Raw genomic sequence first — 15,757 nt, forward strand, 5'->3', positions numbered from 1 at the left:
ATAGAACATGGACATATGAGTTGATACCATTACTATTTATAGAAAGATATCGGGAATGAATCTATAAGCCTATCTGTCTGTATATATATAGATGCATGATCCAGCATGCCCCTTTGTAAAGTAAAAAAACCACCCTCGATTCTATGCGTTAATAAAAAAGTGGCAAAAGTAGGTAATAAGTCATATAGAATCAATGATGGAGTCATGGAAAAATATTTCTACGATGCATTTTTTTTTTGTTTTACAATTTTTTGGTTGATAAAGAGATCAAATGGTATAATTCTTTTGTTGGTAGATTGGAGGATTAGAAACATGACTATTGCTTTCCAATTGGCTATTTTTGCATTAATTGCTACTTCATCAATCTTACAGATTAGTGTACCCGTTGTATTTGCTTCTTCTGATGGTTGGGCGGGTAACAAAAATGTTGTATTTTCCGGTACATCATTATGGATTGGATTAGTCTTTCTGGTGGGTATCCTTAATTCTATCATCTCTTGAACCTATTTGCTTTAGATCTACAACTGACCCTTCCCCGAATTCTTTCAGGTTGTGAGACACATTAAAAATCCATATAAGCCCAAAAATAAAATAAAAATAAAGAAAAAAAATTCTAAAAATTAGAGGGAAGGGTCAAACCTATTGTATTTGTGTATTTGTTTTGTAAATTTTGTTTATATAAATATGAAATAAATATGTATTATAAATTATATATAAACTATATAAACAAATATTATATCAAAATAAAATATAATATATAAATATATAATAAGATATATAAACGAAAAAAAGATTATTTATTTTTTTATTCACAATATATCATAATAAAATAAATTTTAAAATTATATAAAATTATATTATATATATAATTATATACATTATAAATAACATATAATATAAAAATGAAAGAGAGTATTTGGCCTTTCGTATCAGGAACGAAAAAAAGATGCGGATATAGTCGAATGGTAAATTTTCTCTTTGCCAAGGAGAAGATGCGGGTTCGATTCCCGCTATCCGTCCGGAATAATAACTTAATGTATTTAAGTTATTAATATATTTAAGTTAAGAGAATAAAGGATTAAGTAAAGTTGATCACAATAGTATATTGGTTCTATCCCCCCTTCTTTTCTCCCTCTCCCAAATAAAAAGGTAATTAATTACTAGTTAAATAATTAACAAAACCAAACCTAAAACTTTTTGTCAAACAAATGTTGTGGAGATGGGATTTGAACCCGTGACCTCAAGGTTATGAGCCTTGCGAGCTACCAAGCTGCTCTACCTCGCGATGAAAAGACGAGTGGGAAACTAATGGGCAAACAAGGATTGAATGCGCCCCTCGACCATATCTATACAAATAGGATAGCCCATTTATACAGAATGGTAAAGGGGCCCTCTATGATCATTGATCATAGAAATGAATAGAAAAACGAAGAGATAGTTTAATCCTTACCAACTTGATCTTATTGCTTCGGGCAACAAACACGCATAAACCATTTCACGAAGTATGTGATTGGATAGACCGAAGTCTTGATAGTTAGCTCTCAGCCTTCCAAACAAAAAACAACGTCGATGAAGGCGTGTAGGTGCACTATTATGGGGTGGGGATTGTAACTTTCCATGAATTTCCTATTTTTCACTCAACGACGGAACTTTGCTTATTTCTTTTTTTGAGGATTGACGAATCAAATGATATTTTTGTCCTAATTTTTGCCTCTTCTTCTCCCTCTGGATCAAACTTTTTCTTGCCATAATGGTTCAATTCCCATTAGTTTAGTTTCAATGATATAAGTCGGATCCTAGACGTAGAAATATAAGAAGGCGGTCCCCCTTCTCCACCAAAAGAAATGATATTATCGAGGATAATACAACACATAAAAAAAGAATTAAATAAATTTGCTTGATGTAGAGGCAATCAAGAAAGCCGCATAATTGAATATATAACCTATAGAAAAGTGGGCTAACCCGACCAATCTTGCTTGTACAATGGAAAGAGCCACCGGTTTATCTCTCCATCGAATCAAATTAGCCAAAGGTGTTGATTCATGAACCCATGCTAATGTTTCAATCAATTCCTGCCAATATCCACGCTAAGAAATTAAGAACATAAATCCAATAGCCTAAACAAGATGTCCAAATAAAAACATCCACGCCCAAACCGATAAACTATTCATACTAAAAGGGTTATATCCATTGATACGTTGTGAAGAGTTTAACCATAAATAATCTCTTAACCATCCTATCAAATAAGAGGAAGACTCATTAAATTGTGAAATGTTACCCTACCATAATGTGATGTGCTTCCAATGCCAATAAAAAATCACCCATCCAATGATATTTAACATCAAGAAAATCGCCAAATAAAATGCGTCCCAAGCCGAAATATCACAAGTACCACCTCGTCCCAGACCATTGCAAGGAAAACTATAACAAAATCCTTTTTATTTGGCATTAACTTGGAACCATGTGCATCTAAAGCCCTTTTTACTAATATCAATGTAGTTGTATGTAAACCTAAAGCAATAACATGATGAACCAAGAAGTCTCCGGGTCCTATTGTTAAGAATAGTGAATTACTATTCTCATTAATAGCATTTAACCAACCAGGCAACCATATGCTTTGACCTGCATTGAACACGGGACCATTCGTTGAAGATAAAAGTACATCAAACCCATATGAAGTTTTACCATGAGCTGATATTGGGAAAATATAGGTTTGATCAAGATTTGTTTCTCCGGAGTACCAAAAGCAAGCATGAAATCATTATGAACATAAAGTCCTAAAGTATGGAACCCAAGAAAGAGGTTGGCCTAACTTAAATGGGATATAATGGCTTCTTTATGGTCTAACATTATTGCCAATACATTATCCTCATTCTGTTCCAAATTGTAATCTTTAATAAAAAAATATAGCTCCATAAGCGAAAGCCCCTGTCATGATGAATCCTGCAATGTATTGGTGATGAGTATATAAAGCAGCTTGAGTAGTAAAGTCTTGTGCTATGAACGCATAAGCGGGTAAAGAGTACATGTGTTGAGCGACCAAGGAAGTAATAACCCCTAAAGAGGCTTGAGCAAGGCCTAATTGAAAATGAATCGAATTATTTACTGTGTCATAAAGACCTTTATGTCCACACCCCAATCGCCCCCCCGGAGGAATATGTGCTTCTAAAAGATTTTTTATACTGTGCCCAATTCCAAAATTAGTTCTATACATATGACTAGCAGTAAGAAAAATAAATGCAATAGCTAAATGATGATGAGCAATATCAGTCAGCCATAAAATTTGCGTTTGTTGATGGAATCCTTCGAGAAAGGTTAGAATGGTAGTTCTGACCCCTTGGGAGGTACCAAATAAATGACTACTTGAATCGGGGTTTTAAGCATAAAGATTCCACTGACCTGTAAAAAGTGGGCCTAATCCTTGGTGGTGCGGCAATACATCTAAGAAATTATTCCAGCTAACATATTCCCCCCCGGCTCTCGGAATAGCAACATGAACTAAATGTCCTATCCAAGACAAGGAACTTACTTCGAATAATCCTGATAAATGATGATTGAGGAGTGATTCAGCATTTTTAAACCACGAAATGGTCAGCTTCCATTTCAGTTGTAGGTGTAACCAGGCTATTAAAGACATGGCAAAAAGAAATAATAGAAAAAGAGCTCCATTATAAAGATCTCCATTAGTATGTAAACCGATTGTATACTACCATTGATAAACACCAGAATAAGCAATATTCACTGGGCTAAGAGCAACCCCACCCCCCCCCCCCCCCCCCCCGAGTAAAAGCTTCCACAACCGGTTGACCAAAATGAGGATCCCAAATTGCATGAGCAATAGGTCTTACCCGTAAAGGGTCCTGTACCCATTCGTCAAAGTTTTCTTGCCAAGCTACACGAAACAAATTTCCAAAAGTCCACAGAAAAATTATTGCTAATTGGCCGAAATGGGAAGCAAAAATATTTTGATAAAGACGTTCCTCAGTAATATCATCATGACTTTCAAAGTCATGTGCGGTAGCAATACCACACCAAATACGATGAGTAGTGGGGTCCTGAGATAAGCCTTGGCTAAACCTTGGAAATCTTAATGCCATAATGCCTTTCAAATCCTCCTAGCCATTATCCTACTGTAATAATTCTTGTTAAGAAGAATGCCCATGTTGTGGCAATTCCACCCAGAAGGTAATGGGTCACTCCTGCAACACGTCCTTGGAAAATGCTCAAGGTTCTAGGCTGAGTAGCATGAGCAACTTTTAATTTATTATGAGCCCAAATGATGGATTCAATAAGTTCTTGCCAATAACCATGCCTGCTGAATAGAAACATTTGACTAAAAGCCCATACAAAATGAGCACCTAGGAAAAAAAAGCCATATGTAGATAATGAAGAGCCATAGGACTGAATTACCTTTGATGCCTGTGCCCATAAGAAATCGTGGAGCCACCCATTAATCGTAATGGAACTTTGCGTAAAGTTGCCACCCGTGATATGAGTTACCACTCCTTGATCACTTATACTACCCTGAATATCTGACTGCATTTTCTAACTGAAATGGAATATTACTACTGAAATTGAATTATACATCCAGAATAGCCCGAGGAAGACATGATCCCAAGTGGATAGTTGACATGTCCCCACCCCCCCCCTTTCCAGGTCCATCACAAGGGAAACAAAAACCAAGATTTGCTTTATCTGGTATCAAACGTGAACTACGAGCAAATAGAACACCTTTAAGAAGTATCAATACCGTCACATGAATTGTAAATGCATGAATGTGATGTACCAAAAATCGGCGGTTCCTAATGGAATAGGTAACAAAGCAACCTTGCAGCCCACAGCGACTAAATCACCACCCCCCCAAGTTAAACTGGTACTTGTTGTTGAACTAGGGGCCATTGCGCCAGGTGCTAAAGCATGGGTTTTTTGTATCCATTAAGCAAAGATGGGTTGTAATTGTATAGCAGTATTTGAAAACATATCTTAGGGATGCCCTAAAGTGCTCATAGTATCATTATGAATATACAAACCAAAATTATGAAAGCCTAAATATATACATACCCAGTTGAGATGTGATATGATCATTGTATCGAGTAGTTGGATCATAGTCTCTTACCATAAAAATGGTTGCATGCACAGTAGCACCAACTATGAGAAATCCACCAATCCACATGTGATGTGTGAACAATGAAAATTGTGTACCCTAGTCAGTAGCTAGATATGGATAAGGGGGCATCAAATACATACGGTGAGCTACAACAATGGTTAAAGAGCCCAACATAGATAGGTTAATAGATAATTGAGCGTGCCATGATGTTGTTAGGATCTCATATAGACCTTTATGACCCTGGCCAGTAAATGGGCCTTTATGAGCCTCTAAAATATCTTTTATGCCATGACCAATGCCCTATTTGGTCCTATACATGTGACCTGCTATTAGGAAAAGAATTGCAATAGCTAAATGATGGTGTCTATATCGGTCAGCCATAGACCCCCGGTTACTGGATATAATCCTCCACAAAAGGTAAGAAATTCCGCATATTTTGACCAATTCAAGGTGAAAAAAGGGGTTGCTCCCTTAGCAAAACTGGGATAAAGTTGAGCCAAAAGATCCCGATTCAAGATAAATTCACGAGGAAGTGGAATCTCTTTAGGATCTACTCTAGCATTTAGAGATTGATTAATCGGTAAAGATACATGTACTTTATGCCCTGCCCAAGAAAGAGACCCAAGTCCTAGTAGCCCTACTAAATGATGATTCAACAAAGATTCTACATCTTGGAACCAAGCCAATTTTGGAGCAGTTTTGTGATAATGGAACCAACCAGCAAAAAGCATTAAGCTCGTAAAAACCAATGCGCCAATTGCAGTAAAATAGAGCTGTAATTCACTAGTTATTCAAGATGCTCGCCAAAGCTAAAAAAAACTGAGGTTATTTGTATTTCTCGGAAACCACTGCCTACATCACCATTCAATATTTCTTGACCCACTATTGGCCAAACCACCTGGGCACTAGGCCTAATGTGAGTAGGATCACTTAGCCAGGCTTCATAACTGGAAAAATGAGCACCGTGGAAATACATACCACTCAGCCAAAGAAAAATGATGGAGAGTTGGTCGAAATGGGCACTAAATACTTTGCAAGAGATCTCCTCCAAATCATTGGTATGGCTATCAAAATCGTGAGCATCAGCGTGTAGGTTCCAGATCCAAGTGGTAGTGTACGATCCTTTAGTTATTGTTCTTGAGAAATGACCTGGTCTGGCCTATTCCTCGAAAGAAGTTTTTATAGGATCTCTATCTACCAAAATTTTAACTTCTGGTTTCGGTGAACGAATAACCATTGAGTCCTCCTCTTTCCGGACAATACATACAAAGAGACCCGCCAATAGTTAAGTAATTAGTGAACCTATGAGAGATGTTTAGACTTAGTTTTTTATCTTCTATCTCCCATCTATCTATTTTCTTTAGTTATTCACTAGAGCAATTATGATCTGGAAGTCGATCCGGGGCAAGTGTTCGGATCTATTATGACATAGCTGGGGGGCGCTTAACAGACATTTTTAATCTTATAAAATTTTTTTGGGGGGCTTTGAATTGACGTAATTCTTTTTTGTGCAACCTAATGTATTCATACCTCAATTAGAAGTTCCTAAATGAAGACACTTTATGTCTTACATAGAATATATTACTATTACTCTATTCCAAACCGTGTGAATAGTCATTAGTCATTACTAAGAGACATACCACTATTTCTATTTAGTCATTCGAGGGTCTCCTTTACTTTTATTAGTTATTATTATTAACAGCAGAAAAGAAATATATTTTCTAACTTATCTGTATGTCGTTTATCCCTACGAAATAACAGGTGAAATAGAACGATCTTAGAAGGAGAAGGGATATAATGAAATTTTTGATTGGTTCTTCCCAGAGAAATGATCCATTTTATTTGACTGATAGAGACAACAAACAATTCATAAATAATTCATTATAACAAATAAAAAAAATAAAAAATAAAAAAATAGTTAGAATAAAATAGTGTTCTTATTCGAAATGCCTTGTGATCTTCAACCAATTTTGCACTTCAATATAATTCCCAGGAGTAAGCGCTATAGCCTGTTTCCAATACTCAGCAGCTTGGTCGAACCAAGCCTCCGCAATTTCAGAATCTCCTTGTTGAATGCCCTGTTCTCCCCAGTCAGAATAGGTGGGTAAATTCCTTCCCTTAGAACCGTACTTGAGAGTTTCCGACCTCATACAGCTCAGTAGTCAAATTCTTAGTATCTTATTTTTTTAATCTACCATATATAATTGAATAAGATTTCTTATGGATCTATCCCATTTTTTTCTCTCAAGTTAACCAAAAGAGGTTATGAGTTTCAAACTTTAATTTTGCTTAATGATTTAATCAGTTTTATCTTTTCTCCCACCTTCATAAAGCATAGTTATTTCCACTATCATTAGAATTTTCTGAAAGGTAACTATCTTGGTTTCATATATAAATTTATATAGAATCTTTGGAAAAGACTTTCTTCATAAGAAGGAAAAGACTTACTATCGTTGGGATCTGATGCTACACCGCTACTCAATACCTTAGGGGATCAACTCTATTACATAAGTGGATGCTAACTTTTATCTCATATCATGACATAAGTAAGAAGTTGTTATTGTATCGGCACAAAATCTCGCGAATTGATCTTTATGGTGCTTCCTTTTCAATTAGACACTTTATCCATAGAATAAAGTATCTAGGTATACCAATTTAGTCATATTTCCACTTCTATGAAGTGCATTTCTTTACTAAACCTAATAGAAATTGTTGTTTTGGACGATACATATGTAGAAAATCTATTTTTTCTAGTATTTATTAACAAATTTTCTCTTTCTTTCCCTTTCTATAGTGGAGATAGTCGCAAGTAATGATAGATCACGACCATATTATTAAAAGCTTGTGGTAAGAATGGGTCCAGCTCTAGTGCCCGAAAATAATATTCCAAAGCTTTCGTATGTTCTTCGTTCCTTGTGTGGATAAGGCCTATGTTATAGTGTATATAACTTCAATCATAGGGATCGATTTCTAATCATATACTTCATAATAATTATATAAAGCTTCTATATAATTTCCTTCGAATTCAGCTCCGTTACGGCCGTCATTCGATTCAAAGAATCTCCATTTCAGAACCGTACAAGAGATTTTCATCTTGTACGGCTCCTCCTTTATGTGCATAATGAGAATAATACATGGAATCCACAAAGATTGAAATGAAATAGTCTCATTATAAACTGAGTGGGGCTAGTTTTTTTACAAGAAATCTCTAGCCAACCTTCTTGTAAAAAACCTTTCCTTAACATCAAGCATGTTGGTACTAGATAAAATAAAAAAGAGTGACTCCAACAATTTCTTTGCCTTCAACGCCTCTTAATTTCTAGGAATTAGTCACTTCAACAGTCTTCGATGGTTATATGGGTATCCAAAATATGAACGCGATGGATGTTTGTTGTCCCAACCATTCTTGTTAGTCCCGATCCTGATAAAGAAAAGGTATAATTTATACCAAAGTTTTCGTGTTGTTGATTCCTAGGAGTAGTGCCTTTTCCCCTATGCCCCCTATTGGTACTAGTGGAGTAGGTTTGATGTAACCTATAGGGTAACCTTTCGCTCAATACTCTAAAATGGACAATTGAAGTATCTGAGGCTGCATTAATTGGGGATACACGATAGAAGGGCTTGTTTTCTTTACAAACTTCACCTTCAACAAGCGTAGATTTATTTCAATAATTTTTTTTTCTTTCTATTCTGAGTGTCTTTCTCTTAAGATTGAAAGCGGTAAAATAAAAAAGTATAACTATAAAAAAGAAAAAAATTAGAAAATATATAAAAAAATATAAAATTGATTTATAACTTCATATTTGATAATTGTAATTTATTATAATTATATAATTATTTATCATTATAATAAATATATATATAAAATAAATATATCATTTAAATATATATAATAAATATATTATTGATTAATTATAATTTAATTTATTTATTTATAATATAATTAATTTATTATATATTTTTATAATTTATTATAATATAATAACTAATATAATAACTAAATAAGAAAAAAGAAAAGAAAATAATAATAAATAAAAAAAGAATCAAATTGCACCATCTCGGTAATAGGTGAATGCCTCTTTCTCTCCCGAAATTGTCGAAATTATTCGCAATAAGATATTGACTACAATTGAAAAGGTCTTATCAATAAAATTTCTATTTATTTCAGATCTAGACATAGGTAGAAATCCATTCTATAATTTCTTTGAATTGCCCTTCGTGTTGTGAGAAAATAATCCCCAAACAAAGGGAATTGGATAGTACGAAATAACATAAAAATAGATTCATTAAAAAAGAAGACCTTCTACTCAAATTCTTTATTTTTCTTTTTGACAGGGATCAATAAAAACTAAGAAATATTTGAATCCGATTATATTTCATTCAAATGTAAATATAGTAAAATATACTAATAAATATATAGTAGTAATATAATAGTAGTAGTAAAAGAATGAAAGGAACTATTCCTATTTCATCGAAGTTGAAGAATAAAAGAATTTATCCCTCAGATTAGGATAATTAGAGAAGTTTTGATCGAATTATAATCCAAAGAGAGAAGAAAAAGAAGCGAATAATCATTCTATGATGGATGAAAATAGACTAACCGTCCATTTTATGTTGTGTGTATAACGGGTATACGCTATACAATCAAATATAAAAACCCCAGGACATTTCTTGAATTTGGAATAAATCTATGCATCCGAAGTTGGGATAAGGGGTTGAAAGATCTAAAACTGGAAAGTCATTTTAGAACTTTTATGAAAATGGACGAATAATCTGAACTAAATATAATGATGATCTAAAAGTATCCATGAAACATAGTCTCAAAAAATAGATTGCTCGGTGTATTTGTTCCAATTCAGTGATTTAATTTGGTATAAATATTAGAAAAGGCCGGGAGTGCTGTCTTCGCAAACACAAATCTTTATCTACTGTTTTTCACCAAAAAAATTCTTTTTCCCCAGTTTCGAAGGAAGGGTTTATCTTTAATTTAATAAAAGTTTTTCTATTAAAAAAAAATAGAGTGTACATACCTATCCAAAAATCGAATATGAATAACTCACTATTCACTTGGTTTCTGAACCATAATCGTTATGTAGGAGAGATGGCCAAGTGGTTGAAGGTGTAGCATTGGAACTGCTATGTATGGCCTAATTCACCCTCTCTTTCCATACCCTTTACCTAATTCACCAATGTTACTGATCGCAATGTAGCAAATAACAATGGATACCATTATTCCAACAGTTAGCCCTCTCTTTGATATAGATTCTCTATTCCTAATATTAATTTCTATAGTATGGAAAATACTAAGAAGGGACAAGGAATGAAAATCGCCATACTAATCTATGATACATGAATGGGAGAAAAATTCTCGGATCAAAACCCCTTACCTCGGGTCTTTTTACGTAGTAGGGGGGTGTCTGTGTTGAAATGTGGTGATCTTGCCACAATGTGCAAGGTAGTTCGGTTACACTTGCACTCTTTGTTTTGCAACATCAAAGACCAAACATTGTTTATGTTTATGCATTTTATTTTATCTTGTAATGTTCAAGAACAATATCCTTTTTGTAATGCCCTAAGCTCATTACCTAGCTTAAGGCCTTTTTTGTCTAGTTGCTGGAATTGTATTTCCAGCAACATAAGTCCACTTCCTTGGATGCCGTTTGCAGTAGGTTTGGTATTTGGACCTGAATTTTGGATATGCTAAACTAGATATGCAGAGGAATCAGAAACAAAAAGAATGGCCCAATTTGGAGCTGGGAAGGCTGAGTTAAGCCCAAAACAATCTGACCCTTGTGCAGTGTTGTTGCCCAGAAAACTGGGCAAAACTGCCTCGGGTTTGATTACTTTTGAATGGGTAAATGGACTTTGTTTTATCTGGTTTTTGGGTAAAACATATTCTAATATTCAAAAAGGCTTCCCTCCAATTTTCAAGTCAAATGGAGCTGGTTTTCAAATTCAAATGCCTTAGACAAGCTGAACTGTCCATTAAAGAAGGTTTCTTGCATGCCCAACACATTGATTAGAGTTAGTTGAGGTAGTTTGGCTTGTTTGGTTACTTTTAATGCTTTTGTATTTATTGCTCAATATGGCAGCATGCCTTATTGTCTTTTTGATGTATTTAAAAGTATGAAAATTGCATTCTATGGAGAGCCATTAGAAAGGAGGAGACCATAGAGAGTGCATTCTATGGTGGCCACGGCAACAAAAAGAAGAATAAAGGAAGGAAGAGCAACAACACCAACCAAACCGGTTTTACAACCAACAACAACACAAACAACAACAAAAGTGGATGGAATCAACAACAACAACAACAAAGCCATCAAAACCGAGGAGGGCATCCACCTTGCCCTCATTGCAAGAAGCTTGGACATCCACCATCCAAGTGTTTTTGGAGGCCGGATGCATGTTGTGAAAGATGTGGAGGAAAAGGCCACATTGCCAAAGTATGCAAGCAAAGGAGACAACAAGCCAATGTGGTTAATGAAGAAGCCGAGAACCTATTTGTGGCCACATGCCTTAAAGCCACAAGTAGTGGTCTCGGTTGGCTTGTGGATAGTGGTTGCTCACACCACATGAGTTTCCAAAAGGATGGCTTTATGGAGCTTGACCGAAACTACAAAACCAAAGTGAAGATTGGCGATGGCCGGTTCATGAAAGTAGAAGGCAAAGGAGATGTGTGCTTGAACACCAAGGAATGTACCAAAATTATAAAAGATGTGCTATATGTTCTTGGTTTGTGTGAAAACTTGCTTAGTGTAGCACAATTGGTAGAAAGAGGCTTTGCTTTAAATTTTGCAAAAGATGGATGTATCATATATGATGCTTGTGGTAATGAGCTTTTTAAGGTACCATTGAAGGACAAAAGCTATAGATTGGACCTAGTTAAGAATGAACAAGCCTTAAAAACCAAAGTGGAGTCCATTTCTCAACTTTGGCATAAAAGGCTTGGGCATTCTAGCTATGGTGCCATGAAAAACACCAATGCCATTGTGAAGGACATGCCAAAGATTGAGGAGATGAAAAGCCTATGTGATGTATGCCGACTAGGGAAATCCACACGGCTTCCATTCCCTAAAGCCGGTTCATAGAGAGCTAAGGAGAAGCTTGAGCTAGTCCATTCGGATGTGTGTGGACCGATGAGTTTGTCATCAATTGGAGGATGTAAGTACTTCCTAACCTTCATTGATGACTACTCAAGGATGTGTTGGGTATATTTTCTAACAACCAAGTCACAAGTGCTTGAGAAGTTCATGGAATTCAAGAAGATGGTGGAAACCCAAAGCAATGCAAAGATGAAGTGCTTGAGAACCGACAATGGTGGAGAATATACAAGCTTGGCTATGGAGGATTTTTGCAAAGAAAATGGAATGGTGCATCAATTCACAACACCATACACACCACAACAAAATGGTGTTTGTGAGAGGAAAAATAGGACCTTGATGGAGATGGCAAGGTGCATGATACATGAGAAGAACATGCCAAAGAAGTTTTGGGTCGAAGCCATATACACGGCTAGCTATATCCAAAACCGAGCATACACCAAAGCCAATGAGTCCAAGACACCCTATGAGATATGGTATGGAGAAAAACCATCTTTGGACAACATAAAAATCTTTGGAAGTGTTTGTTTTCTCCATGTTCATCCACACATGAGAGACAAGCTTGACAAAAGGGCAAATGTGGGCATCTTGGTCGGCTTTAGTGAGGTTACCAAAGGTTTTAGGGTTTTCAACTTGGAAACCAAGAAACTTGTGGTAACAAGGGATGTGAGGATTGATGAAGATGCTGTTTGGGATTGGACAAAGGAGGAGCTTCTTGTCCATGAAGATAATGCTCGGTTGGATGATGGAGAAGAAGAAACCAATGACAATGACAATGAAGAAAATGAAGATGATGAGGAGGATGCACTTGAGACCATTGGAGCCGAATTGGAGATTGGAGATGGTGTTAGGGGAGAAAGGCCATTGCTTGAAATATATGAAAGGTGCAATGTTGCCTTGAGTGATCCTACCAATGGTCAAGAAGCTATGCAAAAGAAAGAGTGGATGGAGGCCATGCAAACCGAAATGGATATGATAGAAAAGAATGAAACTTGATCTTTGGTTTCTAAACCTAAAAACAATAAACCAATTGGTGTAAAGTGGATCTTTAGGACCAAGTTCAACCCGGATGGAACAATATGCAAGCACAAGGCAAGGCTTGTGGCAAAAGGCTATGCACAACAAGCGGGTGTAGATTATGGAGAGACGTTTGCACCGGTTGCAAGAATGGAGACCATAAGGCTCATCCTATCCATCTCGGCCTCAATGTCATGGAAGGTGTACCACCTTGATGTAAAGTCGGCTTTCTTGAATGGTGTGCTTCAAAAGGAGGTTTATGTCAAGCAACTCGAGGGCTTCATTGTTCAAGGACATGAGGACAAAGTCTACCATCTACAAAAGGCACTTTACGGGTTAAAGCAAGCACCTAGGGCTTGGTATGGCAAGATTGATGGTTATTTGACCTACCAAGGCTTTAGGAGGAGTCCAAATGAGCCAACACTATACATAAGGAATGAAGAAGGCATGATTGTTATCTCACTCTATGTGGAAGATTTGTTGGTCACGGGTGAAAATGAAAAGAATGTGGAAATTTTGAAAAATGAACTTGAAAAGGAGTTTGACATGTCAAGCCTTGGTGAAATGAATTACTTCCTTGGAGTGGAAGTGATGCAATGCTCTAGGGGTATTTTCATATCTCAAGAGAAATACATCAAAGATCTTTTGAAAAAGTTCAACCTTGATGAATGCAAGCCAATGTCAACACCAATGAGCCAAGGAGACAAATACAAGAAGGAGGATGGCACACCAAAGGTAAACCCGACCCTATATAGAAGCATGATAGGAAGTTTGCTCTATGTATGCTCATCAAGACTGGATATTATGCATGCCACATGTGTTTTGTCTAGATATATGCAAGCACCATCCCAAAACCATTTTGTAGGTGCCAAAAGAATTCTTAGATACTTAAAAGGAACACAAGACTTTGGAGTTTGGTATGATAGGCAATATGTGATGAGATTAATGGCCTACTCAGATAGTGATTGGGCTGGATGCTTGGATGATATGAAGAGCACTTCGGGGTATCTTTTCTCACTTGGTAGTGGACCATTCTCATGGAATGCAAAGAAGCAAGCAACAACCGCTCAAAGCACCGCCGAAGCCGAGTACATTGCTTGCTCTTCATGTGCAAATCAATGCATTTGGCTTAGGAAATTATTGGAGGACCTTGGTTATCCTCAAGAGGGTTCAACCATCATCAAATGTGACAATACTTCAGCCATATCAATAGCCAAGAACCCCGTTCAACATGGAAGGACAAAACACATACCGGTGAAGTATCACTCTTTGAGGGAGTTTGAAGAAAATGGGGAAGTAAGCTTGGAATATATCAAGACCGAAGATAACCTTGCAGATTTCTTCACCAAGCCACTTCCAAAAGCAAGATTTGAGATCTTGAGGAGGCTTCTAAATATTTCAAGCAAGAACACCAAGGAGGAGTGTCGAAATGTGGTGATCTTGCCACAATGTGCAAGGTAGTTCGGTTACACTTGCACTCTTTATTTTGCAACATCAAAGACCAAACATTGTTTATGTTTATGCATTTTATTTTATCTTGTAATGTTCAAGAACAATATCCTTTTTGTAATGCCCTAAGCTCATTACCTAGCTTAAGGCCTTTTTTGTCTAGTTGCTGGAATTGTATTTCCAGCAACATAAGTCCACTTCCTTGGATACCGTTTGCAGTAGGTTTGGTATTTGGACCTGAATTTTGGATATGATAAACTAGATATGCAGAGGAATCAGCAACAAAAAGAATGGCCCAATTTGGAGCTGGTAAGGCTGAGTTAAGCCTAAAACAATCTGACCCTTGTGCAGTGTTGTTGCCCAGAAAACTGGGCAAAACTGCCTCGGGTTTGATTACTTTTGAATGGGTAAATGGACTTTGTTTTATCTGGTTTTTGGGTAGAACATATTCTAATATTCCAAAAGGTTTTCCTCCAATTTTCAAGTCAAATAGATCTGGTTTTCAAATTCAAATGCCTTAGACAAGCTGAACTGCCCATTAAAGAAGGTTTCTTGCATGCCCAGCACATTGATTAGAGTTAGTTGAGGTAGTTTGGCTTGGTTGGTTACTTTTAATGCTTTTGTATTTATTGCTCAATATGGAAGCATGCCTTATTGTCTTTTTGATGTATTTAAAAGTATGAAAATTGTAATGAAAAACGTTGAGAAAGAAAATATTCAAAAACAGATTTTGAAAAACAACATTTTTGGCTCTCTTTCTCTCATCTACTACATTTTGGTTTCTTCTTCTTCCCAAAAGCTAACAACCTTCTCAAGAACCCTAAACCTCCATTAAAACCAGAAACAACACCTAAACAAACCCAAAAAAAAAAAACAAAATCAAGAACCAAGAACCAACAACAATCATTCTTGACTAACACCATGAATGATTGTGCTCTAGGGTACAACAACATAAACCTACACCAAATTCCATCACAATCATTCTTGACTAACACCTTGAATGATTGTGCTCTAGGGTACAACAACATAAACCTACACCAAATTCCATCAGTCCGAACCCCTGTTCTTGTTATTTTAGTTCGGT

The 15,757-nt window shown here is 36.2% G+C and overlaps 1 protein-coding gene and 2 pseudogenes across 1 annotated transcript; all 3 read right to left on the bottom strand.

The window, feature by feature from the left end:
- Positions 1–2,266: 2,266 nt before the first annotated feature.
- LOC125419983 (photosystem I P700 chlorophyll a apoprotein A2-like) lies at positions 2,267–4,097 on the bottom strand (annotated as a pseudogene).
- A 1,138-nt stretch (positions 4,098–5,235) lies between these two features.
- On the bottom strand, positions 5,236–7,257 carry LOC132803680 (photosystem I P700 chlorophyll a apoprotein A1-like; annotated as a pseudogene).
- Positions 7,258–8,182: 925 nt separating this feature from the next.
- Positions 8,183–9,715, bottom strand: LOC132803682 (uncharacterized). Its single transcript, XM_060817038.1, is given in 3 exon segments — positions 8,183–8,547; positions 8,550–8,696; positions 9,709–9,715. Coding segments are annotated over 3 exon segments (264 nt in total). The 3' UTR covers positions 8,183–8,437.
- Between the last annotated feature and the right edge of the window lie 6,042 nt (positions 9,716–15,757).

This window comes from Ziziphus jujuba, chromosome 5 (assembly GCF_031755915.1).
Source record: "Ziziphus jujuba cultivar Dongzao chromosome 5, ASM3175591v1".
Lineage (NCBI taxonomy): Eukaryota > Viridiplantae > Streptophyta > Magnoliopsida > Rosales > Rhamnaceae > Ziziphus > Ziziphus jujuba.